At 33.6% G+C, this 27632-nt stretch overlaps 3 protein-coding genes and 1 pseudogene across 5 annotated transcripts; 2 read left to right on the top strand and 2 right to left on the bottom strand.

Moving 5' to 3' along the window:
* Positions 1 to 1912: 1912 nt before the first annotated feature.
* On the bottom strand, positions 1913 to 2747 carry LOC106329755 (annotated as a pseudogene).
* A 6901-nt stretch (positions 2748 to 9648) lies between these two features.
* Positions 9649 to 10283, top strand: LOC106333102. The gene has a single exon (XM_013771583.1). It carries the CDS (start codon positions 9803 to 9805, stop codon positions 10004 to 10006), a length of 204 nt encoding a protein of 67 aa, XP_013627037.1. The 5' UTR covers positions 9649 to 9802; the 3' UTR covers positions 10007 to 10283.
* A 3462-nt stretch (positions 10284 to 13745) lies between these two features.
* On the top strand, positions 13746 to 16020 carry LOC106328838 (uncharacterized membrane protein At1g06890). 2 transcript variants are annotated; one of them, XM_013767365.1, is made up of 7 exons: positions 13755 to 14154; positions 14250 to 14413; positions 14489 to 14697; positions 14779 to 14872; positions 15059 to 15225; positions 15316 to 15486; positions 15563 to 16020. In XM_013767365.1, the coding sequence occupies exons 1-7, from the start codon at positions 14061 to 14063 to the stop codon at positions 15843 to 15845; spliced, it is 1182 nt and encodes a 393-aa protein (XP_013622819.1). In that variant the 5' UTR covers positions 13755 to 14060; the 3' UTR covers positions 15846 to 16020. The 2 variants fall into 2 exon arrangements, with proteins under 2 accessions (XP_013622817.1, XP_013622819.1); XM_013767363.1 differs by having other exon boundaries at positions 13746 to 14154; positions 14250 to 14697.
* Positions 16021 to 20787: 4767 nt separating this feature from the next.
* On the bottom strand, positions 20788 to 26480 carry LOC106332265 (auxin efflux carrier component 2). 2 transcript variants are annotated; one of them, XR_001268031.1, is made up of 10 exons: positions 26177 to 26446; positions 25505 to 25807; positions 24760 to 25204; positions 24264 to 24530; positions 22091 to 22376; positions 21880 to 21965; positions 21571 to 21728; positions 21401 to 21477; positions 21037 to 21153; positions 20788 to 20976 (listed from the first exon to the last, which is right to left on the bottom strand). XR_001268031.1 is itself a non-coding variant. In XM_013770739.1 (9 exons), the coding sequence occupies exons 1-9, from the start codon at positions 26444 to 26446 to the stop codon at positions 21087 to 21089; spliced, it is 1959 nt and encodes a 652-aa protein (XP_013626193.1). In that variant the 5' UTR covers positions 26447 to 26480; the 3' UTR covers positions 20788 to 21086. The 2 variants fall into 2 exon arrangements, 1 of the variants encoding a protein (XP_013626193.1); XM_013770739.1 differs by having other exon boundaries at positions 20788 to 21153; positions 26177 to 26480.
* Positions 26481 to 27632: the final 1152 nt, after the last annotated feature.

Here is a 27632-nt window from a genome sequence, read left to right on the forward strand (position 1 = left end):
AATATGCAGAATATTGTACCCTAAAAGCTGCTATGATTAGAATCTTATTTTTGGGTTGTTATAGACATGAGGTCAAATTTCCCTTTAGATTTAACAAAAGCATACCCCTTCTTTCGTATGTAATAAAAATGTCGCTCAAAAACAAACAAAGTGGACGATTCCACTGAAACACATTTTCTTTTTGCCAAATTTAAAACGCATTTATAATTGAGAATTTTATATTACACAAGAACGAAGATAAAAGGAGTTTTACACCAGTAAACAGCCACGGTAGAGTCTTTGCTAGCTAGATAACGAACAGCAGCGTTCAGCTTCCCAATTTCATTTTCCTGGCTCTGAATCAAAAGTGCTTGTTCATGTTTCAGCATTTTTTAATTTGTTTTTAATTACAAATACAGCTTCAATTAGTGACTAGAAAATGATGAATTTCTTGTTACTTAAATTTTATACTGATCAGATTGAACTTTTTTTGTCAAATTATTGACACACTGATCTTTCTTTCTTCTATTTCCTCATTTATAAAAGAATCTACGAAAATGAAATTCCTTCAATTTTGATGGAAAAAATAAACAAAAAATATACTATTTTATTTATTCAATTTTCAAATAATTTTCCGTTCCTTATCAATCCTATTAAAGTAGAAGTACTTTAAGTTTTTGTTTGACAACGTAAATAGCAGTTAAAAAAGTAGTGTTGTTTGAAAACATGAATAACAATAAGTTAGAAATAAAAAAAGTAATGGGCTTATGCTATTTAAAAAATTGAAAGTCCATTACATTATATTAAAAAGTAGTGGATTTATGTTACTTGATATACATATTCAAATCAAAATAATAATTTAAAATTAATTTATATCAAAAATTCATTCAAAAATATAAATAGATATTCAAATTTTGCTTTTTACTAACATATTTTCCAATAACCATTATAAAAATGTTTTCAATATATATAAGAAAAATAAAATACAAAGCCCAATTTCACCAAATTAAATTATGATTTTTTATATTTCACATTGAAATTTAAAAATATAATATATGTGATTATTTATATGATTGTACGTATAAAATATTATTAATTATAAGAAAACTGAATTGATGATACGTATAAAATACGATTAATTATATGATAACACATATTTTTGTAACCTATGATGACACATATAGGATATATAATAGTGATTAGGGGTGGGCGCTCGAGTTCGTTTTCGGGTCTGTTTGGGATTTCGTGTTCGGTTTAGATATTTGAGGATTCGGTTTGGATTTGGATAACCAATTTAAATTAGTTTGGTTTGAACATTTGGATAGAGAATTAATAATTATTTAAGTATTTTTAGAGTTTTGAGTATATTTTAACTCTTTTAGATATTTACGTTTGATTATTTGTATATATTATTAAGTATTTAAACGAACTTAAAAGTATCATATATATTATGGATGTTTTATATATATTAAATCTAAAAATAATTAATATATATATAAGTATATAAATCTATTTTGGATACCCAAAATATTTCGGTTCAGATCGGATTAGGTTTCAGTTCTCCAAATACCAAAATTTTGAATAATTCGGATATTTAATCAATTTCGGTTTGGATTTGGTACTACTTATTCGGATTGGAATCGGTTCGATTATTCGAATTCGAGTTTTTTGCCCAACCCTAAATAGTGACATAAAATACAAATAGCATTATATTTTTTAAAAAATACACATGCGCGCCCGCGCGGGTCAAAATCTAGTTTTGTTTATTTTTCCATCACCAATCTATAACTTGATTTATTTATCCTTAAATAAAAAGAAATATGTAAAAGAAACAAATTTCAAAAACCACTTGTTGTTGCATTTGACATAATAAATATACGTAATTAACGTGAGGACCTTAAACATAATCCATCTTAATGGGGCTCAGCCTAGCCTAACTCCTAGTCTCTGTCACTATATACATATTTGCTCTAACATCATTTTTGTTTAACAAACATAAATCAAGCCGCTTGACTGAAGTAAGAAAGCGCAGAATCTCCCCAGAGTGCGTATAACTCATGTCAAAACATGCCGTCAGAATCTTAGGCATATCATCAATAATGCAATGGCAAAGCTCATCCCTATAATCGACAATGTCCAACCACTCGAAAGAAGGAGCATCTATCACGAACCCATGCATCCCTTTTGATGCGTGCAAGACCAAACTCTTTAGAGAAGGCACTCTGACGGTGAAAACAGTCAGGTTGTCGGATAGACATGGTTCCACATGCAATTCTTCAAGAACATGACAGCTAGATAAAAAAGACTGCTGACGAATTCATTACCAGGGTGCTCCACAGATACAAGGCTCAAAGTTTTAAGAGATGGGAAGGAAACCGAGGAAGAAACATCTTTAAGGATCACTTTATTTAGTCACAAGCATTCTACACCCTGTGTACAAACTACTTGGAAGTACTATGGGTGGAGATTCACCCTGCATACAGCATTTATCTGCAGCTCTAATCCACAGTCGGATATCTTCAGCACCACAGGTTTTCCCAAGTTTAAAATGCGAAGTTTCTATCACAGGAGCCTAGTGGAGAAACAAAAACCTGACTACAAAGCGGGAAAATCTTCCGTATTCAATACTCTGGTAGCTATCATCATATTCAAGTCTTGGCACAGACGTCCAAAGAAACCGCCATCGTTTAGACAAAAGCATCTTGCGCATGCAGTAGCGACAATATTCTCAAGAGCAGCGCTTTGGGCAACTGGCTTATCAAATCCATTATATAGTTGACAAAGGTAAGCTACTTGTTTGGAAAATCCTTCCAAGGCCAGAATCCCAAAGCAATGACACGAAATAGAGATTCTGAGCAAACCAGTTCTACGAAAGCAACGGCGACAAGTGGGTCTAGGCAAACCCTAGATTTTTTAAGTTAGATGAATATTTTTAAAGAAGCTCCCAGGCCCACCTCCCTAGGCGCCTCCGCTTGTAGGCCCTAATCCGATCCAAATCCGGCGCTCAGAAGCTCGTTCTACTCTTCCATGGCCTCAAAGGGTAAAGCTCCTCCTCCGCTGCGGTCAAGACCTCCACCAGATTCTCCACCGTTCATGAGTCCTCTGATACCATTGGAATCTCTCATTCTTCACAGAGCCGCCAGAGCGACCTTCACCCTCGTTCAAATCCCGTTCGTCGATGAATCCCACAATCCTTCTCCCTAAACGGTTTCTCAAGTCGTAGATCTGGCGTTGGGTTACTCCAGTGGTATGGCTCTTGGTGTGTCCCCCGCACGCTCATCTCTTCCTCCATATACCAGCGTCCCCGACCTCTGTCTCCAATCATCCGGTGTAGAGGTTTCAATCTTCTTAACCTTTGGACTTGTGTTGTGAGTTTGGGTCATGGTTCATGCTCTGATTTGGAAAATTTAGTTAGAATAACAACCAGTGCTTTACTTGTCAAATTCAGTCACAAGGGCCTTGTTGTTTTCTCTGCAAGACATTTGTGTGGACATGAGTGTAATTGTACGGTTGCTAGCTGTTCCCAAGCCTCCCTCTCGCAGCATTGCATAGTCTTGAGTACTGGACTTTGGATGTTGATACATTGGGAGTGGTTTGTTTTGTGGCTACAGTTTTGCTTATTGTTTACATATCATGTTGTCCACTGTCTAACTTCAGATTACAGGGTTTACCTACCCCAAAGCTTAATTCCAGTGTTAGTTTACGGGGTTCACCTAGCCCAAAGCCGGTCTCAATCGCAAGGCAAAGCCAAAGAAGCAAACAAAGTACTTCTTCTCCATCAAGATCGGGTCAGACAAGCACCAAGGAGCCATCCTGACACTGCCTGGAACAAACACATATTGACCCCAGGTTTGGGATGGGTTTTCTTGGGTCTAGGTCTGGAGACTCCATTCCATGGACTTACGGTCGATATCTTCATCAGCTCACCCCATATTGCAGAGGCCATCGCGATTCGATCGCCGCTTAGCATGGAGCTAACCTTGGAGTTCTTCACACTCAAGGTTTTCTTCGACAGTTTAACGCTCATCAGAGCTATCTTTGGCAACCTCCAGTCAAAAGAAGTCATCGGAATTGTGAAAGACATCCGATCGATCTCCTTTGGGTTTGCAGCAATTTATTGTTATCATGTTTGTAGATCGGACATTTTAGGTACTTGTTTTAGCAAAAAGGCTCTCCAAGCACATTTTTGTTTGTAATGGACATCATGATTTGGACCATCTTTTTTGTTCTTTTCATTATCTTAGTTTTCTAATGAAATTTCAGTGACAAAAAATGAATATTTTTAAAATAGGTTAATTATTGAAAAATTGAAATCTAAATAAGCAAAATAGACTGTATCTTCGAATTAAAATTAAATATATACACCAATTTAACATAATTATTCCTAATTTTAAAAACTTTGTACGTGCGAGAAATTAATAAAAAGATATTCAATTTACTTATTCCGAATTAACAGATTTTTATTTAATATTTAAATGTACAAAATATAACTTTTCATTAGTTTTAAACTCTATATTCGTAAGAAAATTATGTCCGCATATACGGGCACAACACCTAGTTAATAATATATCCACTATCCATCTAAACATTCATAAATATATATTAGAATACTAAAAATATAAACATTTAAGTGAAATTTGACTACATATCATGCATGTCACCTATTGGTTCAACCGGTAGCCGGGTTCCGGGTTTTAGCAGGGTTTTTCGTGTGGGTTTTATAGAATTTTTAAATAACAAGTTTTTCTTGAAAACCAAACCGGAATACATATTGAGACCCGGGTTTGCAGGTTTAACTGTGGATCTGGGTCAGATTTCAAAACATTGAATATAGTGTTTCGTTCATAACATTTAAATGTAGATACAAATTTAAATCAAATAAATTTAATTTATTTAATCAAATAAAACAGAAGTTACAACTTTGATTCATGTGTGATTTTTAAAAAAATAGACCTAATGGACATATTTCTAGAAAGTCTTGTTACATTTAATCTCTAATCTTATCATTTAAATTTTAGGCCTACCAGAAATTTTTATTCGGCTATCAATAATTGAATTTAAATAATAGATGATCCATTGGATTTATAGATAGTATAAATTAAATAGATATAATTTAATGTTGTAATACTATACCTCCATATGTTAAATATTTGTCGATGTTAACTTTTAAAATTATAAAAAAAATTTAAATAACAAAAATTATATTATATAACAATGATTAATATTTACTACTTTAAACCAATGAAAACACATTTTAAACTATATAGTTTATTTTAAAAATTAAACAAAAACTAAATGTTTAATTATTTACTCGATAATATAAATCTACAAAGCGAAAAGTTTAATTTTTTAAAAACTTTCTAAATTTGTGAAATGCTACGATATCTTTGAATATGACAATAAAACAATATTTTACTAATATTTACATATATAGTTATGATTTTAACAATGAAATAATAATCCGGAAATATATATATAGAAGAAGATACAAATACATGTGAAAGTTTGAAACAATCTATTTAATGAAAAAATATACCGTAAACTTATTATGTTTTAAAAATTGAAAGATACATATATTATAATATATATACCAATTTAGAATTGAAAACAGAATATTTATATAAAAATAAATGAGAACAAAAACTCGCGCGGTTGTGCGGATCGAGATCTAGTTAGTTTTAAACTCTTATTAGTTTAGCGTGGAATGCAAATTAAGCTTTTGATATGGTTTCTAGGGATACGTTGGTATCTGATAGCTATCAATCATCGTATATGAATTTTGGCACCACCTTTTAAAGAAGCTAGTATCTTAACAAAACCCTTTTAAAGAAACAAGTTATATAATCATCCGAAACTCGATGACTATATAGCACATTATGAAACGAATTATGTGGTTCCAGGCCTGTTCCAACGTTCCAAAAGACATTCAATTTTTGTTGGTATCAGCGAAACCCGACTTGAGTCCTGAAAGCCGTCGTACTCATACATCGTCCGTATGACCGTATGATACATGAGTATGTTTCGTTATTGGTCACGAAATTCAAATTTGAAGTAATAATTCGCTATTGTTTGTCGTTTAGCGGAGACTTTAAATGTACGAACCCCTAGAACTGAACACGAGAGCATCTATACTAGGCTTACTAGCCATGTGTTAGTTTTATGTCCTTGACCATTGTCCATTATTTGATTTTTACTTCTCGACATTATGAGTTCGTACTTCGTCAATAATTCCAAACTGTAAGAGATAGTGGGGACGGAAATCAATGTGAGAGTAAATTTATATTTTGTGAGATATTGAGAGAAGGTAGAATATTAGAAAAAGTCATTATAAATTTAATTTTATAAGAGTTAAACTTAAAATGTATAGTTTTCTATAAATTATCACCTTACACATACTCGTAAAACTTGAGCCTCTCTCTCTTAGATCTCAGAAGTTGGATGATCGTTTACGCCAAACAAATATGTAATCTCTTTAGTGTAAACATTTGCTAGCACACGAGATACTTTTTTATAATGTTGTCTGTCGCATGAGATCATTTTCAAGTTGCTTGTAGTTTAAAACTGGTGTCAATGATTTGAAAAAACATGTGTCTTAACATCTTTCACCATATGATACATTTCTTCTGATGAAAGTTTTCCATAAGCTCATGTAAAAATATGTAGTATAGTACAAACAAATATATTCCACCAGCATTAACCAGAAAATTGTACTTAACTTCTGAGCAATAGTAATGATCTATGTTTTCTTAAACCAAATAGCAAAAAAACTATCTAAGCAAAGAAAACTTTTGGTGTGGTGTAAAACCTTGGGCCAGAGATTCTGTTGGCTTGTAAATACAAGAGGGTACGTTACTAAAATTTATGGCGAATGCCGACCATAGTATTCTGAGCCGTCGATTTTTTCTTATTGGATCCTCGATATCCAGTGTATAGATGCCGATCTAACGGTCATGATCCATTTTCTTCGAACTTACCTTACCAAATGTTTCTTTGGCGTTTACCAAAAAAAAAAAAAAATGTTTCTTTGGCAAGCTTTTTAAGCGTTTTCTTGGCACACGCACCACTTGTAAGTTGTAACAGTCACTTTACATATTCTATAATTGGTTGGCATAGACTGCCAAGTAGTGCCAATTTTTAATGTCTAATGAAATGCCAAATCCATGCATTGTTTCATATAACATTTTAAGACCTATATTATATAGATTTTTGATGTTTCTGTAATAAATACTAGAGAGAGATATAATGTAATAGATATACACTGAAGAGAGCCGAAAAATAACATAAAGGACAATAGATGGAAGTTATGGTGAGATATAGTGATAATGTGAAAGAAGATTAATGGGAAATTTTGGAATTGCCGTCATCGCCATGCACAATGAGAAGATTTTTGAATATTTCAACGAAAGGTAACCATTGCCGGCTTGCCGCAACGTCGGAACTACTGCTTAAATGTCTTCTCCAGCCATTATTGCCTAAGCTATCAAGCCTATCATCTCCACGCAAAGAAAAAATCGTAATTCACTGCACTCTAAATGAAAAGTGACAATTAATAGGCGATGAAATCAAAGTAAAAGCTAACAGAGAACATTGTCGTCTTGTAAACTTGTGGGGTTGTAGACGTCAACATGCATTACTACATTCTAACCTCTTTAACGTAATTCTGTTATCGCATTACGAACACATGAGCGCCGACCATTAACGTAATCATACTTTTTGTTTGCTCTTAAATGTACAATTTAAGCTTGCATTGTTTCCCTTTGATTTTACTTGTATATTTTCAATCCAACACGCACTGGTGGTTCCCACATTTAAATGATTGCAACGATGGTATGCAATTTTTCAAAAAAAAAAAAAAACTACAGAATGCATTAAGTTTTACTCACTTTAACAAAAAAATAATTCTACTAGATTTGCGTCTTTTATTTCTAAAGATGTTATAGAATATCTCTTATATATTAAATTAGAAGCATTACAACATTTTAATTATGACATGTGTCATCAATAGAATGCTTATTAAACTCTCTGGATAAATATGTTGGTTCACTAAAAATATATTATATATTTCTCACTAAACTAACCACTAAATTAATTAACAATATACAATTATTATTGTTTCTTCTTTTCTTAAATAAAAGCTACGGAATTATCAAAAGTGAATAAATATTTATTTGACAACTAATGATTTTAATAATAAAAATTTGACAACAATTTACATATATTCCACTATGTTAAATGTTTTATTATTAAAATAAATTAAACAGTCATATTAACCATATAATAAAATTTTAGATTTTTTCGTATATGTTATATTTTGAACTTTTAAAAACGACTATAAATAACCAAAATTGTTAAAAGTCTCACATTAAAAAAATTATTATCTATAGTTTAAAATTTTTGTTATAATAAAATACAAATGATCATAAAACCATATAAATAAAAATCACATTTAATAGATATTCAGATTAATATATATATATATATATATATAGTGTTTATGAAGATATATTTATGGTTGAACAGTCAAAATTCTTATTCAACAATTATTAAAATATACATTTTATTCTGCGCATGTGTGCGGATAATCACCTAGTTGTTTATTATTTCAGAATATGCCCTATATCATCAAATCTGATTTTCGACTAAAATATAAACTGATCCAAAATCTGAAACTTTATAGTTGATTAATATATATATAATATATAACTATATGACTGAATCATCTTTTTAATTAATTTTAGTGTTCTTCTTTAACCAACTTTCAGGATTAGGGTTCAAACTGATTAAGAAGAAAAGGAAGATACTTTTTGTGATATATATGTTGTACCTGCCTTGATAAGACAAATTGAATTAAGTAACAAGAATATATATAAAGCATTTCGCAGTATATTATTCTCGAATTATTTATTACTTTGCTTTGAATATAAATGACCAAATATGACATATAGTTGGGTCAGCAAATATCTTCTTATATAACAGTATACATGTATATATATATATACGAACAAAAAAACGACAGTAGGGCCACGGGTGTAACCGCAGCGATTGCGGATGCGGATGCGGTTGCGGACGTTTGTGGATGCGATGGTTATGGTTTTAAGCGTTACTAAAAGATTTGCATGACTGGTACAACAGTTAGAAATTGATACGTTAGCGAAATACTTATGACTGGTTACCTACCAAATCCATCAGTGTTTAAATAATAAATTAACAATATTATATTTTATATAATTATAAATATATTAAAAATTATATTATTATAATAAATATAAATATAATTATATTTATAATTATACTATTAAATTTTAAAAAAATTATAGATAATATTTTCGTTTAAAATTTTTATAGTATAAATCAAAATATAATATATAATTTTTAGTATTACTGCTATTTCAGTTTTAAAATTTAGTTGAATATTTTATTTTTATATTTATATAGTTTTTTGTAAGGAGGATAAACTACTTTTTGAATTTATAAGGTTCAGAACGGTTTGAAACAATTTATAGCATTTTCAGTAATTGTTTCAAAATGCTAACAACCGCTATAGACCGCAAAATGACGGGTGTTAACGGAAAAACCAATCATCCCCTAAATAAAGTAATAATAAAACGGCTAAAAAAGCAAATCCGTTTTTCTCCTCTTTTCTTTATAAAGTCTCGTTTATATCCCATATGAGACGCTGGAAAAAAAAACTTCAAAACATATATTTTCAATAAAAGCCTCCGTAAGAAGTTTCTCAGAAACAGTGAGAAGACGAAAAAAAAAACTATAAATCTCCCCAGAAAAAAAAAACAGAAAGAGAGAAGCATCAGATCTGAGAGAAAAAATGTGTTTGGTTTGTTTATGCGATGACGAAGAGACAGAGTTAGGGAGACAACAAGCACCTGGGTCATGTCCGTATTGTGGAGGTAAAGTGCAAATGCTTGATGTCGAAAGAAAATGGATGTTTTGTTTCGTTCCCCTCTGTTTCAAGATCAAGAGGAAGTATGTGTGTTCTTCTTGCGATCGTCGTCTCGTTTTGTATCATTAAATATTTGATATATTAAAGTAGATTAATTAGCATTTTCATCAAGGGAAATAATTTTAGACGGTGGCTTTTGGTACGTTTTAGTATTTTTAGTATTATATGCGTCGTGTAAAACCGACATTGATCTTTTAGAAGTTAGAAGTCTCTCGATATGATGTTCAAATATGATGTATGCAGTGTCTTCTTAAGTCGGTCCAAAATTAATATTATGTGTAATGGTTCTTTTAAATGTAATGATGAATCTCTAGCTTGGTATACTTAATTCTGGCGATTTCCTTTTTCCTTTTCTATACGATAGCATGTTCGAACCGTCAGTGTATATGATATCAAGTCTCTACAATCTTGCAATCCATTTCATTTGTGTAGTTTACTTTATATATATATATATATATATTAACAAATAATTTTGCATGCAAGTACGGGTGTCAAATATGCCTGATCTCAGTTCGATAAGATTTTTTGGGCGTCCAGTTATTTTTATCGCGTGAAAAGTACAAATCAAGACGAGAGAAAACAAGAACGGTGTCGAAAATGTTGGATCGAACCCGAGTTTATCAATGGTGACATGGTGTCAATGGGTGACTACATTTATTACGCTTACAACGCTATTACTTCAAACAATTTACCATTCGTACACTAAAATGCTTAATGCACATTTATAGCATTAAACCTTTGTAAGATATGTATCAATTTGTAATGATAGTAGGAATACCACCGATCACGGACAAATCTTTAATATTTAAGTAATGTTTAGACGATATCTCGAGGTCCCTAATTCAAGATTAAGATCGTTTCAACATCTTAATTTGCGTTTTTACGTTGATACGGTAGTAGCGTAACATCACTAGTTAATGATCGATACGGATCTTCTAATTAAATACAGTATCAAATTCTGAAGATAATTTTTTAAAACAAATTAAGATTCACTTGTTGTGATGGTTGTGTAACTGATTCTGTCACATGCAATATGACATCAGAGTCAGTGGTTTATTTACTTTTTAAGTCAAGAGTACAGAAACTGTTTTCTGAAAATTTCAAAAGAAAATAAATACAGGGAAAAGAAATAGTAGCTCTTATTTTGGGAGGTTATAAACGAAATGAAAATTATGAAACAGTTCTTATTTATAGATTGTGTAAATGATAGCTTATATAAACTCTTTTGTTTTTTGCCTAACGATAAAACTTTAGGTTTCTGATTCAGTGATTCTCATTAAGGTCCATAACAGTTTTTAATAATATGTATGCCAGTTCTACACTAAGTTACCGATAGCCGGATTTAAATCTAACTATAGTAAACCACGTTTCTATTAATGTTATAAGTATCCCGAACTGTTAACATTAGATAAATAAAACAAAGCACGTAGAATATTGATAAACTAGTTAGAAGAATTTGTATACGAACGTGGGCCAGAATCGTATTTCTTTCTGAGCCGCATCAAGAAACATTCAGATTTATTTTCTTTGCCGTCAAATATTACAGGCTGTAAAAGGCTGCATATATATATGGTTCTAAATATCATTTTGTATTACCTAATAATATTTTTTGCTATATAAGTTTGTATTCTTCTTTTTCAGCCAACAGATTTTCAGCTGTTTTCATGTTCTTTCAAAGTATGCTTCTACCAAAGAATTTCTTGATATAAGGTGTTGAAAATTTTGTGAGAAATCTCTGATAAAAAGGTGTTTGGATACTTGTATACATTTAGAATGTATACATTATCAAATTCACATGTGGAAAAAGGCATAACCAATCTGAAATTAACAAGTAAAATCGACTTTGATACTGACAAGAGGAGTTCCCATCAATTTTCTATCTTAAAAAGAAAAAATTGCCTTCAATTATCATGCATTTAGGTATGTTTTGTAGACTATTCTAGGCTTCGGTTCAAGATTTTCCAGTTTCTTAGTATATTTTAATTTGTTTTTGAAATTCACTTACCAAACACACAGACAATGTGACATTGAGATAATGAGTTAATAAATTTAGTTGGCATCAGAAAACGCAAATCAAGATATCGAAAAAATCAACAGAAACCCAACGCGCGCTAGACTTTATATTATCAAAATCATATTATAAACATGGGCTAGTCTGATGGTATGAATAAATCCTGAAGCTTTTTTTTTTTTGAACAACTATAAATCCTGAAGCTAAACATCTCTTTCCTAACAACCATGCCCTGACCTTGAAATCATTTCTCACTATTGAATCACCATATTAGCTTCTTTAACCATCTCAAATGGATTAAAAAAAGCATAGAGACCGCGAGAACAACACAAAAAGATGATGATCCCTCAACAAGTTTCTCTCATTATTGGGGATCTTTGTTCTTGGATCCTAATTAAAGAACTTTCGGTTTGGGTTTCCGTAAAGTCCTTAACCCGTAATTATATATGCATATATAATATATACATACAAATATATGTGTATTAAGGATCCAAGAGCAAGGACCCCCAATAATCATGCCCTTATTCTCTTAAGTTTTAAGTACACCTGGCAACCCAAAAGATGATGGTGAATTGGTGATGTCGAAGACTATAAGCTTTAACTATTTTCATGTTCAAAACGATATTTTTGTTTTTTGGGTTGTGAAAATAGAATCGAGCATCGGCCCAAACTTAAGAAGGCAATATGTATCCGAATACAGAAACCTTTTTGGAACATAGAGGGACTACATTGTTTGTATTTGTACCAGAGTTAGATGCTTACTGAACGTAGTTTGAACGCAAAGGATCTGTGCTCAAATAAGCTTATTAAGATAGAAAATATAGAAGCTTTACAGCTTTATTATGCAAGAAATGTAAAGGAAGAAGAAAAACTTTAGAGTGTCTTCAAGATCAAATCTCTAGATTGTTTTCATAAAGAGAAGATTAGATAGTTTTTATTTGTACCAGAGTTAGATATAAAGAATAAAATATGAAAAATAGTAGCTCATTAAGCATTATTATGAAGTTTTTTTTTCCTTTATATTTCTTGCATAATAAAGCTTTATGAGTTACTATTTTCATATCTTAGACTATGTACATTGGTCTGAAAAATTCAACATCCTAATTTCTACTTTTTACATTCCATTTCATTTTCTCTCTTTTTCACCTAACAATTCAACACCCATTCATTTTTTATACTTTACAATAAATTTGTTTAATAAAATTCAACAATATATCTTTTTTATATTGTTAAAAAGTTCTCCCTACAACAAAAAGACACATGTGAAAAATGAGGCTCACTATCTGTTCTTTCAACCGGTTAAATCCGAGCAAGCATCCAACCGCCTCATTATTTTGACTCTTATCTTTTCAACTGTTGAAAATATTCATTCAACAGCTCCAGTGTATATAGCCTTATTCTCTACGTAACTATGTTGAGAAGCTCGTAAAGCTTTACTATGAAGTTTGGTCAACGTAGAATGATATATCATTATTATTGTGTGGTGAGAAGAGAAAAATGGAACTGAAATTAAATCGAGGCCTCATCAACCTAGGCCTTAGATTGGCCCAAACACTAGGGATAAAGTCTATCTACACTACACTAAAGGATAAACATCGATCGAAACGGAGGGTGAGTAGCCGTTAGAAACCGTAAGGTTTGGTCCCACATTCTCTCAAATAAGAGAGACAGTCGGTCTTTTGTTTTTCTGTCGACTCATCCCTTTAATTATGCGGTCGATAAATATAAAGTTTTTTATAAATAACAAAAAAAAAGGACGCCGAGGAAAGAGAAAAAAAAGATAGGTTAAAAAAATCACGCGTGGAAATGTACAGAGAAGCGCGTTTACTCTACAAACACTGCTACTCTACTCTCTCCTTCTGTTTCTTTAATGGTCGGTGAAGAACCGTGATTTGCTCCAAATCTAGACAAAAAACATAACACAAAAGTCTCTCTCTCAATTTATCAATCTCCATCCTCCCGTTATTACCGCCACGTGTTTCTCCCCATCTGTCTCGAATTACCTCACATCAATCGAAACAGAGAGAGACCCTTTTTCGATATCCACCATCGCTATGGTGGGTCAGTTCTAATTTCTCTCTCCTCTCGGCGCTCAAGTTGCGAATCTGAACAATGTTATTGACGCCGAAGATGATGATTAGCTCCTGGCTCGGCAAAGATGCGAAGAAGATTCTCAAACGCAAAGACAGTGACGCTGGTGAAAAAGGTACTTCCTTTTTTTTTTTTTTTTTTAACTCAATTAGTGTTTTTCATTACTAAATCAAGAACAATCTTTGAGCTGATTTGGATTCTCGGTTTCAGGGAAAGCACTGGAGGACTTGCGAGCTTCGTTGTTCAACAGATTCCGTTCGCCGGAGACTCCAAAGAGACAGCAGCAGCAGCAGACACACCGTGTCTGTGGCCCAACCGTTGCTCTCACTTTCAACTTCTTCGTTGCTATTAGCATTATCTTCATGAACAAATGGGTAACTCTCACTTTCTTAAACTCTCTTCTATTCATCAAAACTAATCAAGAAGTTGTTTTTTTTTTAATTCGGCAGGTGCTTAAAAACATAGGCTTTGAGTTCCCAGTGTTCCTCACGTTCATCCACTACGTTGTAGCTTTTATACTAATGGCTCTTCTCAAATCATTCTCCCTTCTCCCCGCTCCACCTCCTTCCTCCAAGTCATCCTCTCTTTCCCTCTACACTCTTGGCATTGTTATGTCGCTCTCTACTGGTCTGGCTAATGTTAGCCTCAAGTACAACAGGTTTTGTGACTCATTATATTTATATAGCTCGGTAAAAGCCTCATTGCGTTTCTCTCACCACGGTGGTGTTTTGTTTCACAGTGTTGGATTCTACCAGATGGCGAAAATCGCGGTCACGCCTTCTATAGTCTTTGCAGAGTTCTTGTGGTATAGAAAGAGAGTTTCTTTCATGAAGGTTAGCTGAGATTCTCTCTCTAAAATTAGTTGCACGTATTGGTAGGAGTATTAACGGGGTGTGAAATTTAATTAATCATCACTTGTGAAAATTTTAATTAATTGGATTTGCAATGATTCATTAGGAGCAAAGAGACAGACTTTGGTATAATAACTAACTTTGTGGCTGATGTTATTTTTTTTGCAGGTGGTTGCACTTACAGTTGTATCAGTGGGAGTTGCGGTTGCGACTGTAACAGATTTACAGTTTAGTCTGTTTGGTGCTTGTGTGGCTTTAGCGTGGATCATACCCAGCGCTACCAACAAAATCTTATGGTCTAATATGCAACAACGAGAGAACTGGACCGCATTAGCGTATGTTTGAATCAAAATCATATTCTTATTATGTTTAATTTCATTTATTCTCATTGTATCAACAAACATCTCTCTTTATGAATTAAACAGGTTGATGTGGAAGACAACACCAATCACCCTCTTGTTTCTAGTGTCAATGATACCGTTCTTGGATCCACCGGGCGCTCTGTCCTTCGACTGGAGCCTTGCCAACACATTCGCCATTTTCGTTTCAGCGTTTCTTGGTTTCTTTCTTCAGTGGTCAGGAGCCTTAGCTCTCGGGTGAGTTAACCTTTTTCATGTAATGTTAATTAGTGTGGTCGGAACGCAATACTTATATGTTGTCCATTTTCTGCAGAGCAACTTCTGCGATCACGCACGTTGTCTTGGGACAGTTCAAGACATGTGTCCTCCTCCTTGGGAATTTCTACATCTTCGGGTCGAATAGTGGTGTGGTTAGCGTTTGCGGTGCGATTGTGGCGATTATTGGGACGTCTTTGTATACTTACCTTAACACGAGAGGTCAATCTCTTAAGGCTTCGTCTTCTTCTTCTTCTCTTTTGGACAAGAAGTCAAGATTCAGTGAGCTTAAGGATGATGAGAAGAATCTTCTTGAACCTTACGGCTCTGACGCGGTTTAGCCTAGTCTCTTAACGTTTCTTTTCTAGTATAGTTTTAATTGATTTTTTTTTCCACGTTCACTACTTATTAGATTCGTATTTTCAACTTTTTGGTCTCTTTTTTTCTGTGTTGATTCTAACTTCTAATTTTATCCCTGAAAGTAAACCATTTTGGTAGCAAGTGTTTTCAATTAAACGGTTATGTTCTGTTTTTCTTTTGTCAAGTTTTGGAGATGTATATGTGCTGTATTTTGAAATTTTAATAATTTTTCAGATGAAGAATTTAGTTTCCCACTATTTCAAGTTATATATTGTGGAATTTTTTTTCTAACAAAATAAGAATCAAGAAAGACTTTAATAATCAAATTGGTATTTCTGTATGTATATATAAACGGTATTTGACAGGTGAATACAACAGTTATATACTAAATTATTCTTTTTTTTTTTTTTTTTTTTTTCGTCATATATAAAGATATTCTTATTACCAAAAAAGAAAAAGAAAAGTCAAATTAATTAGTTTTGGTGTCATTATTATTTATTTTGTTGTCAAGTGAGGTCATTATTATTAATTTATATCTAATGACTCATACACTCAGACTCTACGAACTTTCCATAAACTCCATTGACTTTTTTCTAATTTTTTTCTGACCATCGTTTCATTTTCATATTACTTCGCTTTATCTTCTCTTTCTCATGTTTATACACTAAGCTGTTTTTCTCCGCCCGAGTTTCAGTGAGTTTTCTTCTCTTCATCTCTAAAACTAATCACCATTGTGTCAATTAATTGCACCACCAAACCATTTTAAGGTGCTTTCAGTTTCGCCTCGATATCTTTTACACAAATTTTTTTTTTTTTTTTTATTAACCAGGTGTTGACCTTGCGGCCCACCACCTAGGCCCGGCGCCAGCCTTTGTCTGTACCTTCTTACGGGCCCTGAACACGCCTCCCTCTCTCCGCGAGTCGAATCGGTCACCTCCCCTCCTCAAGGAGGATACCACTGGACTACGAGGTCCTGGGTTATATAACTTATTCTGTTTGTATTATTAAAATATAATCACATATCTCATAGTTTAAATTCAACAAAAGTGTAAACTATTTTTTAATGTTTCTTGCCTGCCTGCATAAATTGGTATGAATACATTAGCAAATGAAACATTCAGTATGCATAGAACACTGAAAATACCTTCTTTTTTTTTTACTCAAAAAAAAAAACAAATAAACTAATGTCATCTGAATGATCTAGGCTTTGAGGGCTGAGTAACTTACAAAATGAAATGGGCCAGTTTTGAGGCTCATTTGTTTTTTCCGTTCTTAATTCGTGATGTAACAAACTAATGTCATCTGAATGAGAGTATCGAGAAACAAACAACGGATGAAAAGCTGAGCGGTTACATAAGTATCCAAAGCAATACACAAGGGATTGCTCTTACTCTCCTAGTCTTGGAGATAAGATTACTCTTAAGCAGAAAGGAAAAAGTAAACTGAACCCACTCACCATCCTCTCTCCCTTAAGTTGAGGTACTCTACTAATAATCTTCAAGTTATCAAATAGTGAATACTGATTATCTTAGTTTCAGGCTCGGTATTTTGGTGTCACTGAGTTCTCAAGACAAACAAAAAGTATTCTGTAAATCTTTCAGGTCCAGACAACAGTATCTGCGATTTTGAGTCTTTTTCCCTTTAATCTGCTATATGAGCAGCATTATAATCATGAGGAATAATATTAAGATGTATGGACGAGTTGGATTCTGTGTTATTTTTCCTTTTTGCTTTGGTGAGATAGTGTGCACAAGCAGGAATGGGAAATCTCACAATTTATCAAATTAAAAAAATTCTAACTCTAAACTATAGTACGTTAGTTACTACCATACAAACTTATGCAGTGAATAAAAAACACGTCGAAGTGAAATACTAGTTTTCTTATCCGTACCTAAATTGTATGATAACGAGTGAACGATGATTTCGCATGTGATTAATTAAACTTATGTTTTAAAACAAGATTTGGTGACTATAACATGCTCATGTCTGATCATATCAAATTTGAAACAGTATGAACATTAAGGAAGGCCCTTTCTCAACAGATTTTGTTTCCTACTCTATTCACAAAAACTTCTGTAAACTTCAAAACGTTATAAATATTGTGCTCCTAGTATAAATATGTTATTATGTTACCCATCAATAATTTACGCTTAAAATTTAAAAATATCCTTGTCATATAAGGTGTTGTTCGTTTGCTCATCCATGTGATCCATCTGGGTGAAGATGCAAATCGATGTTCGTTTTGTGCATTATAATGCTACATCCAGATGGATCACCCAACTGAATTTTTAAAAACTCATCTCAAATTCTCACCCAAACGAAGGTGAGTCTTGATGGTGCATCTGGATGCAGATGCATCTAGTTCAGTCCAAAATGATAAATGACAAAAATAATCTTTTAAAATCAAAATATTGTTTTCAAACCAAAAATTCTATTTTTTTGCATATACATTTTTCCGCCAGAACTGAAAAATGCATTTTTACGCCAAAACTTAAAAACAAATTTTCCCGCAAAAACCGCAAAAATGCATTTTCTGCAAAAAAAGTAAAAACGCACTTTTCGGTCAAACCAGTAAAACCGCACTTTTCGGCCAAAACCAAGAAAAACGCATTTCTCCGCCGAAACCAGAAAAACGCATTTTCCCGCCAAAACCCGAAAACACATATTCCTGCCAAACCCTCCAAAAAGCATTTACCGGCCAAAACCGCAAAAAGCATTTTTCCGCCGAAACCGGAAAAACTCATTTTTCCCGCGAAAACCGGAAAACACAATTTTCCTGTGAAAACCGGAAAAACACATTTTCTCGCCAAAACCAGAAAAACACATCCCCCCCCGCCCCAAAACCAAAAAAAACTCAATTTTCCCGTCGAAACCGAAAAACGCATTTTCCCGCCAAAACCGGAAAACACATTTTCCCGCCAAAACCGAAAAGCACATTTTTCCGCCGAAACCGAAAAGCGTAATTTTCCCGCCGAAACCGAAAAACGCAATTTTCCCGCCGAAACCGGGAAAACGCATTTTCCCGCCGAAACCGGAAAAATGTATTTTCCCGCCAAAATCGGAAAACGCATTTTTCCGCCAAAACTGGAAAACGCTTTTTCCGCCAAAACCAAAAAAAACGTATTTTCCCGCCAAAACCGAAAAAACGTATTTTTCTGCCGTAACCGCAAAAAATATTTTCCGCCAAAACGCGAAAATGCATTTTTCCCGTCAAAAACGCAAAAATGCACATTTCCCGCCAAAACCGCAAAATGCATTTTCCCGCCAAAATCGCGAAAAAAAACTTTTGCCGTCAAACCCGCAAAACGCATTTTTTCGTTAAAAACACATTTTCCGCCAAAACCGTAAAAATGCTATTTTTCCGTCGAAACATAAAAAAGATATTTTTCCGTCGAAACATAAAAAAATATATTTTAGTCATTTTATTAACAAGTCCACCTAGATGCAAATGCAAGTTAAAAAAATGAACATAGTTGCATTCAGATGATTCATCTAGATGAATGAACGAAATGAAGAAACGAACAACACCCAGATGAAGCATCTGGATAAGACATCTAGATAGATCATCTGGATGTATCTTCCTGATGTACAGACGAAGAGGGCCTAAGTCAGAATTCAGGACAGCTACATAGCAAAAGGAAAATGGTTACTGAATTTCATGTGGTCATGTTGTTCGTTCAATTTACGTCCCGACCAGAGAGCGAATTCCAACGTTTATCGCTTCGTTCTCATATCCCACGTGATCGTTTTCACTTTATACATACAGTCAACGCCTCCAGACGACGCAAAGCAATAGTCTTCTTCTTTCTAACGTATTTATTACTATATTATACATTTTTTTTATCAAAATACTATATTATACATTATTAAGCAGAATTAGCAAACAAATATAGAGCGGAATACCTTAGAAAATAAAAACACATATCGTGGATTCATGGTTAAATGTTTGGGAGCTTGTGGTCAAGTGTTAAGAAGAAAAGCTTGGGATGTCACCACATTTTAGGTTCGATCCACCTGACATGCGAAACTAAGTCACATTTTTTTGGTCACTCTATACGGATATGGACTATTGCATTTCAGTCCATTTGAATACCCGGAAGAAAGTTTATCCGTGGACTGCACCTCACACTCGGAGGTTAGGTTTGTGTCTTTAATAGACCCGGGTTTAACCCTCGTGGTTAAATGTTAACAGAATTAAACTTGCTAGCTTGAGAATTACATAGTACAAAAATTTAACCATTCTTAATAATGCTCTCATATCATTGAGCAAGTCTACACAATCTGTCTGGAACCGTGAAATACGTAATATTGGCATGTGTTTAAGTACATAATTTATTACCCATAATGCTTTCATCGATCCAGACAAAAAGAGTGACAAGTGCAGTTGTATATTCTGAAAGTCCATATACATAAGAATCTGATTCACTTTCACTTCTGAACACATCCATCTTTATCCACTCGAGTTCTATCTATCATTCAATGAACCGTCGGTGTAAGTGTAACATTATCTTAGAGGTGAAAAATACGTTTATGTTGGTGCATAAGTTTTATTTATGAGCACCTCATACGTACATACAATGTATCTAATAATTGTCAGTCTGTCACCTCATATATTATTCATATGTTCTTTTGAATATTTATATAGAAAAAAAAATTAAATCATATATATTAAGTTTCCTTGTTCTTTACTCATCAATATATTAAAATTCGACTAAACCTTCAATTGAATATTCCGATTCGCTCGCATACAGACGAAAATAAGATAAAAGAACTGCAAAAAGGCTGAATTTGGAAGGATTAATGCATTTTAGATGGTCTAGAGATGTGCAAAAGCACATGACCTAATCTAAACACACTCTGCGCGATCTAGTATATATGATTGAATTATTATTACGATTTAATAACATAATTCACGATCACCGATAAACAGAAGAAACAAAAACAAATTTAAAAAAAAACTATTGTACGCACATCCCAAAATTTTAATAAATGTTACATAGAGTCACGTACATGCATGTGCGTATAAATTACACCAAACTAACTAAAATCTCTACTACCAAATGTTATAAATTAATTTAATGCGACATTGCATGATGGTCCATCCACCTAAGCCTGACCTGGATGAATTAGTCTTGGTTTTTCTTAGTAAATCTTTATGTTTTAAAAATTCACCTTTGGTCGTATCGATCGCCTTTGATTTGCCACTACGTTTTGATTATAGCTTAAATGCCCAAAAGAACGTAGTAGAGTACTGTTACAGGCAAAGCAACCAGCATTCCGAATATAACCCTGCAAAACATTATACATCTAAGTTAGAATTAAAAATATTGAATATTTTGCTTCGACAAAAAAATATACATCTCAAATGAAGTTTGAGAATTTTCTTTAAAAATGAAACATTTCAGACCAAGGAAAACCGTAAACAATTCGATTTATGGAATATAAATGTTTTTTAGAATGTATTATTAATCCACAAATGTAATATATTTAGATGTTGATCAGCTTAGTATGACAAAGCAAATAAATACAAACTTACGCAGTGCTGAGAATATCAGGATGGACGTTATATTCCTTGGCGAAAACAAAAGGAACGATTCCTTGAGGAAGAGCAGCCTTCAAAAATATATGTTTTTCTTCTCAATAATTGTGCATATATATATGAGATAATTAAAGAAAAAGGGTTATAAAAATTTAAGATTAATGAACCTGAACGATGGCGACATGGAGGAGACTGCCTCGAAGACCAATTGCAATCGAGGTGGCTGCGATTACAGCTGGTCCGGTCAAGAACCTCACGGCCATCGCGAAGACTGCCACTGATTTTCCGCATGCAATTATCTTCGGTTGCAATGCCATAAAGAGACCTATATGTTATTAACAATCAATAAATTAGTAAACCTGAGCAACACAAAAATAAATGACTTATCACTTATGTAATGTTAACCATGATCATTAGTAGAACTGAGCAACACAAAAATAAATGACTTATAATATACGATGAGGAGCGAACAATACCAAGACTAAACATAGCCATGCCAAGACCTGCATCAGATAATATCGAAATCGATCCACTCATTATTGTTGGCATCTTTATATTCCACCTGTCCCATGAAATCATTAATAATCAACTTCAAGCAAACCGCCATTATAAATCTATGCAAAATGGCTAAGAAAATGTAGAAATATTGAGAAAGGGTTAGAATTGTGATATATGGTAAGTACTTACTTGAAGGAGATAAGGGACCAGGCAAGGCCAAAGAGACTAGAGTAAGTGTTAGGGTTTCGAATAAGTTTTCTCCAAACCATTATCAATATTAGTCTCGTCATCACGCTGGCCGGCGGCATCTGTGGTTTCCTCGGACCGCCGGGACCACCGTCTTCCACGTCACTGCCCTTCTTTCCGTTGTAAGGTGACGAATTTACCCCTGACTTCCCTTCGTTATTACCCTCTTGGTCCATCTCCACATGTGCTTTTCTTCCGGGTGTCATGTTCTCTATCAGATTGTGCATCGCTGTCATCATCAAAGTTTCAAGAATTAATATTATTACTAAGTGCTAACCCGCGTCCTACTAAGTGCTAACCCGCGTCCTGCGCGGAGTAAATAGATTTCAAAATATTATCACTTTTAATTTGTAGACATAATAAAAAGTTAAAGTCATAGCAAGAAATATTATATGTTATAAAGTAAGGGTTAGACGAAATTTAGTATGTCAATCTAAATTAAGCTGCGGAATTTTTGTTTAAAAATTGTATATTTGTTTGCATAAAATAAATTATAAATATAAAATAAAACGAAACATAAGCAATAGACTAATAAAATATAAAAGAAACAATGTCTTGAATGGTTTCAAATCGGAAACAGAGTTAAAGCCAGCCATTTGATTGCTTGAGAGAATGTTTTGATATGAGCAAAGTCGAGAAAAAAGGTGTGGTGAGTTTTCTGAATTATAGAAGCTGTATATTTATACTAAAAAGGAATCGCCATGTGGTCATATGGATTCAAAATAATGGCTGTAACTAAATCGAATATTACACATAACTTGCGCTCCAATCTTAGTCGAGAATTACTTTAATATTGTAAATAGTTAATGCAAACTTCCTTTTATCAATCGCAATTGAACAAATTCAAGAAAGTTCACGATTATTAATTGATTACAATAATTTGAACCTTAATCTACGTTCCTTATATACAAAAGTCAAGTCCTCGCAAATCACGTATTATTACCATTAATTTACCAAAATTGTAATTTAAAAATATATCAAAGTTATTAGAATTTTCTTTTTTCCCAATCATCAATCAATTTCGTCCTTGCAAATCATGTTTGAATCATGGGCAATTTGCTTCGCCATTATTTGCATTATGCAAGCTGGCGTTAAAATCTTAATTACGATAGATCACCTAAGGTAAGTTTTTATAATTGTATGCCAGAAAATCGTATTGTACTTTAGTTTCTACAATCGCAAGGCGGGGATCATCTTACAATTTAATGAAACGGGGCAAGTATATACCATATGCATGGTTCTTCTGTTTCACTATTTTAAGAAAACAAAGTTTTCCTCTTGATATATTCTTAAGAGAACAAATATTTTTTCGCATTTTTAAGAAAATCAATCACTTGAGCACGTATTGATCATCAAATATTTTTTAGGATTTTTCAAAAAACAAACTTTGATTGATAATCGCACATTAACTTTTTCGCATCCATATTCATTTTGAATAAAAAAATAGATCACTACGTATGTCAGTAATGTTTTTGTATTGAAACAAATTAATGAAAAAACTTCAGTCAAGGTAATTAACATAGTTTTAAAATCTTTGATGTAATACGTAGAACTTCAGTTAAGGTAACTAACGCAGAAAATAAATGATAAGGTTTGATGTAATACGTATCAACGTATATATGTGACAAATGTAGACAAAACTAAGGTAATTATAATGTTTTGATCAATGGCATGATGTGTATTTACTCTAGTTAACAAAGGGGTTTTAAATAGAATAGGTGAGGGAGCTTGTGGAGTTGCCACGTAAGAAATGACACACTTGTAATAAAGACATGAATTAAAGGTTATTTATTTTTAATGCTCCTCCAATAATAAAAAAAAATTCTTTGATTATGTCCTTTACTCGAAGAGAAACTATTACCATATAGTATATTTTATAAGTTCATTTTTAGTATTGAATGCATTGATGCCTTATTCAATAAAGTAATCCGATCATAATATCAATTCATACTGTTGACTTGAAAATGGATTTGGAAACAGAAATGGACGATGAGTTTCATTCATCTATGTCCGAATAAATCAAATATACTTAAACTCAAGTCTAAAAACGATTTTAAAGCGTATAAATTCTTATCAAAAATCGAATTAATAATAATGAGTGTGAAGATCAACTAACCTTTGGAAGCGAGGTTTTCGTGAGGTGGAAGATAAGCTTTAGGGTCGGTGGATGAATCGGTGGAGGCACCTCTGGTAATAGCGTTCCTCGCGTGGGCTTCCGACACTGGAGAAGCACTCGAACTCCACACAAACATGTTCATCTCCTTGTTCTGCTCTCCTCCTCCGCCGCTGCCTCCTCCACCACTTACACTTTCCTTTTTCTTGACTCCACTTGCTCCGCTCGTTGACCCCTTGAACATCGGGTTCGGTGGTGGGTACGACGGAACTGAAGAAAATATGTCCAATAATATTTTAAATTTTACATTTTACATTTCCATGCTTACAAAAAAACATAAATATTATATTTTCAATAAATTTTTTTAAAAAATCAATTTTAAATTTTAAATACGATAAATATTAAGTTTTTTTTTGTCAACCGATAAATATTAAGTTTATGACGAGTTTTTAACAGTTTATGAAATGATATTAAATCTATGTAAAACTTAAAAACGTACCACTGTTATTGTTGTATAATTCACCACTCATACTTTTCGCTCCTCTACCTCCTTTCTTCGCGTTCTTCAAAGCTTCCTCGTCAAAATTTGACGTTCTCGGCGTCACTCCTTTAGACGACTGAAGAGAGTAAACATCTCCTCCGGGGCCTGATCCGGGGCCTCCATAGCTATTGGTGTAGCCGTGACGAGGGCTCGGAGCTTTGCTTGCGTTAAACATAGCGTAAAAGTCTGTCTGGTTAAAGCTCGAAGCTCTCGGCGTTGGCTCTCTAGACGACTGGACAGAGTATATTTCGACGCCAGTGAGATTTGAGGCACGTGGCGTGATCATGGAGGAGTTAAATCCTCCGCCGTGGGATTTGTTGAACGATGAGATCATCGATGAGGCAGCGCTTGATCTTCGGACCACCACGTGGAGCTTTCCGTCGTCACCTATCTCCGCATCGGTCTGATTAACAAAACGATGTTTTTAGTCACTAGGAAATAAACCGGACAGAACCAAATTAATAACCGAACCGGAAGTTCAATGCCGTTTACTCGAAATTTCTACTTTGTCCATTAATCAAGCTAAATGAAAGTCAAAATATTTCTAATAAGTTGATATATATAGAAACCCAACAACGACATTTGATTAATTAAGTACTATATTTATCAAGTGTAATTAATAAGTTTCTCGTTTACTTGAGTTAACCGCGTGGTTAATTTGAACATACATACAAAGAGCCATTTGTGTAAATTATCCGTATACCTCGAGGGGTTCACGGCCATTGAGAGATAGAACGTCAGAATCAACTCGGAAAGAAGTGATGGAACCGGCGGTTTCCGGGAACTGCTCGGAGATGAGAAGCTTAGCACCACGGAACTCGAACAAGAAGAGCATTAGTGTATACCATATAATACTTTGAAGCACCACGATTTGCACCATTAAGTTGCCTGAAAAGTCTCCGTACATCGCCCGGAGCAATGGAATTCCCATTACCAACGTGTTGGGCAGTGTCGATAGGGAAAATAGCGTTATCATCCATTCTAGACTTCCTCTCCGACTAAACGCCTGAAAAATAATAGCAAAAATACAAATCAACATATGTTAGTATAAAGTCCGGAACTTCTAGTTACCAAAACAAAAACATATGTGTGAGTGTATTAACAAGCTTCATATCTCTTAAGGTTTGATAATTAAGACTATATTTTCATTGTATTATCAAATGCTGGTGGTGAATCTTTAAACTTAAAATACGAACATAAAAAGAGGACTAGATGCTCATTCTCAAAGCTAATTAAATGACCAACCAGATGCGGTTAGATTAATTATTCCTAGACTACCAACACTTCACACATAAAAATGAAACTAGACTAGGTGCTTGAAAATTAACTATTATGCTATGATATATGCATATAGAGATTATTATAAGAGACGGGCCTGCCAAAGAAAGAGTGCGGAGAGGATGACGACTTTCTGAAGTGAATCGGCGGCGAGGAATTGGTAATCCATGGCATAAGGATCATTGGAGGAAATGAAATGGAAAGACAGAAGAGGAACCGCAAAAACCGCAACGAACCGGTTTATACCGGAACATTGGTCCGGTGTGAATATTCCCCACCACCGTACCGAACCGTAGGCAAGCATCATAGCTACGTATAGCGGCACCATTGCCGCTAGTACGTCATACATGTCTTTGCCGGTGATCATTTTGATTTATTTCCCTGGGAGACGAGAGAAGAGATCAAAGATGGACAGAGAAAGAAGGTTGTGGAGTGGTATAAGGTATTTATGGAGGAGGAAGTGAAGTTCATTTTAGAGGATATTTTTTGGTAGGATTTCATTTTAGAGGATATTAATTAATGATGTTTGTGTTATTCATAAATGTTAATAGTATAATAATGCATGTGATTCGTGTTCAAACAATGAATATTATGAAGCAAAATAGAAACCAAGACGTGTTTGCGATATTTTTATTGGTAACTTAATAAAACTCTTAACATTAATACAAAAATCAAACTTTTTAAACTGTGCTAAATAAAAATACAATTATTTTTGTTTTAATGAAATGCAAATTTGTAGAGTTGCCTTAGAAAATGTATTCCTCTAGATCATATAATTGCATAAAAAATTATATATGTATGTACGCAATTAATGATCAAATCAAGTACACTACAAGAAAACAGCAAGGATACTGAGGGAAAAAATCGTCGGAATTTTGTCGGAATAACGTTATTCCGACGACATACCGACGAAACAAGTCCTCGGAAATAATTCCTCGGAATTTCTTCTTTCCTCGGAAATCCCTCGGAATTTTCCGACGGAGTTCCGAGAAAACAAATTTCCGAAGAAATTCCGAGGATCACTAGTTTGTCGTAAATCTCCTCGGAATATACCGAGGGAGAACTTCGTCGGGATATTTCCTCGGAAGTTCATCGATCGATGCGTTTTTGGACATATATCCATCGATCGATCTGTTTATAAAAAAACGTTCGGAATATACCGAGGGACATCTTCCTCGGAATATTCCGAGGAACATGTCCCTCGGTATATTCCGAGGAACATGTCCTCGGTATATTCCGAGGAACATGTCCTCGGTATATTCCGAGGAAAGGTGTCCCTCGGTATATTCCGAACGTTTTTTATAAACAGATCGATCGATGGATATATGTCCAAAAACGCATCGATCGATCGAGTAAAAAATATAATTAATTTCCTCGGAATGTAGAAAATATTAATTTTTTTAAAAAAATAAAATTTTTGAAATTTAAATTCGAAAATATAAAATTGAAATCATATTAATTAATATTCAAAGTTTCACAAATAAAAATAAAACATTCCGAGTTTTTGGAAAAAAAAAAAACTACGGGTCGGGCACGTTGGAACACCTCGTTCG

The sequence above is a fragment of the Brassica oleracea genome, chromosome C3 (assembly GCF_000695525.1).
Source record: "Brassica oleracea var. oleracea cultivar TO1000 chromosome C3, BOL, whole genome shotgun sequence".
Taxonomy (NCBI): Eukaryota; Viridiplantae; Streptophyta; class Magnoliopsida; order Brassicales; family Brassicaceae; genus Brassica; species Brassica oleracea.

Bases quoted from the DNA above. Each gene is read 5' to 3' on its own strand.
- LOC106328838 (XM_013767363.1), top strand. From the start codon at position 14,061: ATGTTATTGACGCCGAAGATGATGATTAGCTCCTGGCTCGGCAAAGAT. The intron at 14,155-14,249 runs GTACTTCCTTTT...TCTCGGTTTCAG, and splicing joins CAGTGACGCTGGTGAAAAAG to GGAAAGCACTGGAGGACTTG. The intron at 15,226-15,315 runs GTATGTTTGAAT...TGAATTAAACAG, and splicing joins GAGAACTGGACCGCATTAGC to GTTGATGTGGAAGACAACAC.
- LOC106332265 (XM_013770739.1), bottom strand. From the start codon at position 26,446: ATGATCACCGGCAAAGACATGTATGACGTACTAGCGGCAATGGTGCCG. The intron at 24,531-24,759 runs GTACGTTTTTAA...TATTTTCTTCAG, and splicing joins ATTATACAACAATAACAGTG to TTCCGTCGTACCCACCACCG. The intron at 21,966-22,090 runs GTAAGTACTTAC...TTCATGGGACAG, and splicing joins TGGTCCCTTATCTCCTTCAA to GTGGAATATAAAGATGCCAA.
- LOC106333102 (XM_013771583.1), top strand. From the start codon at position 9,803: ATGTGTTTGGTTTGTTTATGCGATGACGAAGAGACAGAGTTAGGGAGA.